Source organism: Babylonia areolata, chromosome 20 (assembly GCF_041734735.1).
Source record: "Babylonia areolata isolate BAREFJ2019XMU chromosome 20, ASM4173473v1, whole genome shotgun sequence".
Classification (NCBI taxonomy): domain Eukaryota; kingdom Metazoa; phylum Mollusca; class Gastropoda; order Neogastropoda; family Buccinidae; genus Babylonia; species Babylonia areolata.
In genome coordinates, this window is record NC_134895.1 from 22,901,313 (window position 1) to 22,905,123 (window position 3,811).

General features: G+C 49.1%; 1 protein-coding gene across 1 annotated transcript in view; it reads left to right on the forward strand.

Annotated features, from left to right (window-relative positions):
- LOC143294560 (somatostatin receptor type 5-like) overlaps positions 1-3,391 on the forward strand; it is a 100,923-nt gene extending 97,532 nt beyond the window's left edge. Inside the window, exons 5-7 of the mRNA XM_076605935.1 lie at positions 1,234-1,399; positions 2,420-2,456; positions 2,826-3,391. Coding sequence (XP_076462050.1) covers positions 1,234-1,399; positions 2,420-2,456; positions 2,826-3,391 — 769 coding nt within the window. The remainder of the gene's footprint in view (positions 1-1,233; positions 1,400-2,419; positions 2,457-2,825) is intronic.
- Positions 3,392-3,811: the final 420 nt, after the last annotated feature.

Below are 3,811 nucleotides of genomic sequence, written 5' to 3' on the forward strand. Positions count from 1 at the left end.
TCACACAGTAACCTTAGGGTATCATCAACAGGTCTGCAGTTTATCTATAAGCTCGAACGCAAATTATGGGAGTATTGTCAAATTCAAAACAGCATGTCAAAAACTCCAATGTCAGAGGAAAACTCTTATTTCAGTTTATGCTCAGTGTGGCCTCCATCTTCCTCCACGACTAAACGAAGCTGTTTCTTTCAAACAGAAATTCTGTTACGTATTTCTTCCAATTAGATATTTTGCAGACTTGTTGATGATACCCTAAGGTTATTGTGTGAATTTTTCAATGAATTCGGTTTCTCTATCACTGAGAAAATACTTGTCAAAAAGCGGTCCACTTTTTCGGGGAACACCCGATATACTCGCTGGGGTGAAGCGTGGACACACACACACACACACACACACACACACACACACACATGTATATAATATATATATGTTGATTTGTTGTTGTTTTCTTAATATATATACATATCACACGCGCACACGCTGACATACATCCATACACACTCATACACGAACGCACGTAATTACACATACATGCACGCGCGCGCGCGCGCACACACACACACACACACACACACACACACACACACACACACACACACGTGTGTGTGTGAAAACTTCCATGTAGACGTAGGGATATTTGCAGGCGTGGATGCCATTTCCGCTCTGTCAGTTCCTCAGCTGAATCTCAGGTGTTCTCAGTATTAAAAGGGAAACTCAAGACCACTGACTGTCTTAAACTTCGGGCACTTTTAAACGAACATGGACGCTACACAGGCTGACTAATGACCGTCCTTTCTTCTAGAGCATGAGCACAATAAACTAATTGGCCGAACCACAGCTGCGGATGACTGCACTTCGACTAACGAGGAGAGACGAGAAATCCTTTCACGAAACTCCCAATGTATATACTTACCTACCGGGATTTTTACCGGCTGGGCTGTGGCGACGTGCTCTCCCTGGGGACAGTAAGCCGAATATCACACTGAGCAAAAATGTCATCAGTACAACACGACACAGCACAGTACAGTACAGTACAATATAATACGATGCAATACATAGTCAGTCAGTAATCTTCAGTTTTCGTTCAAACTGAGAATGTGTCAGATTTACACACATATTGGGTCAATACCTAGTTATGAAAATACCAGTCGTGATAGTTATGATGATGATGATGATGATGATGATGGTAATTACTGAATATGATAATGACAATAACGATGACGATGATTTCAGACGGGTCATCGCACCCCCCACAGAACTCAACCGGCGTCGCTCCGACTTCCGGATGGAAAATGGTGGCGGCCACCGACCGTTGCTGAGCAAAATTGAGAGCCGTGTGCGCGTGCGCCAAATGCGGTTTGTCAAACAGATGCCGGAGGAGAGGGAAACTCGAAGACAGGTACGCTGGGCCAACGTGCAACATCCACAGCAGTGGCTCACGATTTGGATTGTTTTTGGTTTTTGTTTAATTAATGTTCAACATGCCCTTAACATGTACATAAACTATTTCCTGCACTTGACCACGGTGGCTGTTTAAAAGACTGGCTGTTAATAGACCACTTGAGAGTTCCGTGCTTGCATGACTTATAGAGGCGCGTCACATGATCTGTGCTCTCGAAGCTGATTGGCTGTCCGAAATTTCGAGCAACAAAGGCGATCGCGAGAGGCAGAACGTGCGAAACAGCAGGCTTTTTTTTCGATTTTCGCTCTTTTTTGTGTGTTCATACGATGGCACTTCATTGACCAGAGTTTGGTTGTAGCAATGGAGGCATCAACTGAAGAAATGGACGAGAGCACATGTTTGCTGCTTTTGTCTATGTCGATTGCCTGTGGAATTGCTCGAATTCTTGTGTAAAAATAACATGCGCATGCGTAAGATCCAGAATGACCACGGAACTCTTCAGCGGTCTGTTGCTTTTCTGTCTGTTTGTAAGTAGGCCTATGTACGTCAGCAGTCACCAAATCCTTGAACTGTTGTTGCATGTCTCCGCTTAATAGAAAGCTCTTATGCTAGTCTGCGGCTGGAAGAGTCGTGTCTGCAGATAAACAAGAAATGATTGGTTATTGATCCACTCTGGGATTTTCTGGGCCATGTCCTCAGGCAATATACCCGGTCCAATAATGACAGTTAAGGTGACGAGAGACGAGAAAAGTGACCTGTTGGATACCATGCCTGAGCTCAGTCTCGGAAAGCTCCCTTCTGTTGTGTAGAAGAGCAACTGTCACTAGTGGGCTCAGCATTGTTTGCCATTGCAAAGGATTGTTATATACTGTGATGCAATGTATTTGTATGGCAGTGGGTTTTTATATATTGTTATTCAGTGTATCGTATCGCAGGTTGTATGGATGCCATGCACTGTGTGGTGTTGCACGTGCAGGTTGTAGGGATGTAATGCACTGTGTGGTGTTGTACGTGCAGGTTGTAGGGATGCCATGCACTGGTGTTTCACGTCCAGGTTGTAGGGATGTCATGCACTGTGTGGTGTTGCACGTGCAGGTTGTAGGGATGCCATGCACTGTGTGGTGTTGCACGTGCAGGTTGTAGGGAAGTCATGCACTGTGTGGTGTTGTACGTGCAGGTCGTAGGGATATCATGCACTGTGTGGTGTTGTACGTGCAGGTTGTATGGATGCCATGCACTGTGTGGTGTTGCACGTGCAGGTTGTAGGGATGTCATGCACTGTGTGGTGTTGCACGTGCAGGTTGTAGGGATGCCATGCACTGTGTGGTGTTGTACGTGCAGGTTGTAGGGATGCCATGCACTGTGTGGTGTTTCACGTGCAGGTTGTAGGGATGTCATGCACTGTGTGGTGTTGTACGTGCAGGTTGTAGGGATGTCATGCACTGTGTTACGTTGACCCTGCAGGTAGTGGGCATGCTGGTGACGGTGGTACTGCTCTTCGTGCTGTGCTGGGCCCCCATCCTGACCAACAACGTGCTCACGGCCTGGGGCCACCTGCACCACCTCAACTACGGATACCTCAAGCCCATGCGTCAGGCCTTCTTTCTTCTGTCCTACTTCAACTCCTGCCTCAACCCGGCCATCTACGCCTTCTTCTCGCACAACTTCCGCCAGAGCTTCAAGCTGGCCATTTGCGCCTGCCTGCGGGGCAAGGCCTTCGTGAGAGCCTACCGCTACAGCCTGTCCGTGGCCAGCACGCGCGCCTCCTCCGCGCGCTTTCAGAGTCCCGTGACGCCGGACGGGCGGGGGGTCGGGGTCGGGCCGGAGGGGTCGGGCGTCGCGGGGCTGTCGTCGCTGTTCGAGCGGGACACCACCACCTCCACGTGGGGAGCCGCCGGGGGGAGCAGCGAGAACGACACGACCAGGTCGCCCACCTCCTACAGCTGTAGCAGTCCTGAGGTGTTGGAGCTGTACAAACTGTCCCCGTGACTTGGGGTGGGTGGAGGGGTGGAGTTGGGAGGAGAATGGGGGAAGAGAGCACGTGCTGTCAGCTGTGGCTCGCGGGTGGCGGGGTGGTGGGGATGGGGGACGTCATGCGCTCCTTGTGACGATCCAGTTTTCTTCGTTGATTATCATGTGCACTGATTTTGGTATATTCCGTGACAAGCACGATATGCTCAATGACAACAATGGCGCTGATGATCATGGTACAGATCGTGGGGTTTTGCCCTGTGCCCATCCTGTTTTCTTCACTGAGTATCATGGCATGTTCCGTGAGGATCATGGCACACTTGGTGACGATCATGTCCTGCCCACTGACGACTATAACTTGCTCAGTGATGACCAAGCACTTTTTCACTGATGATCGCGGTAATACTGATGACGACCATGACACGGTCAATGACTGTC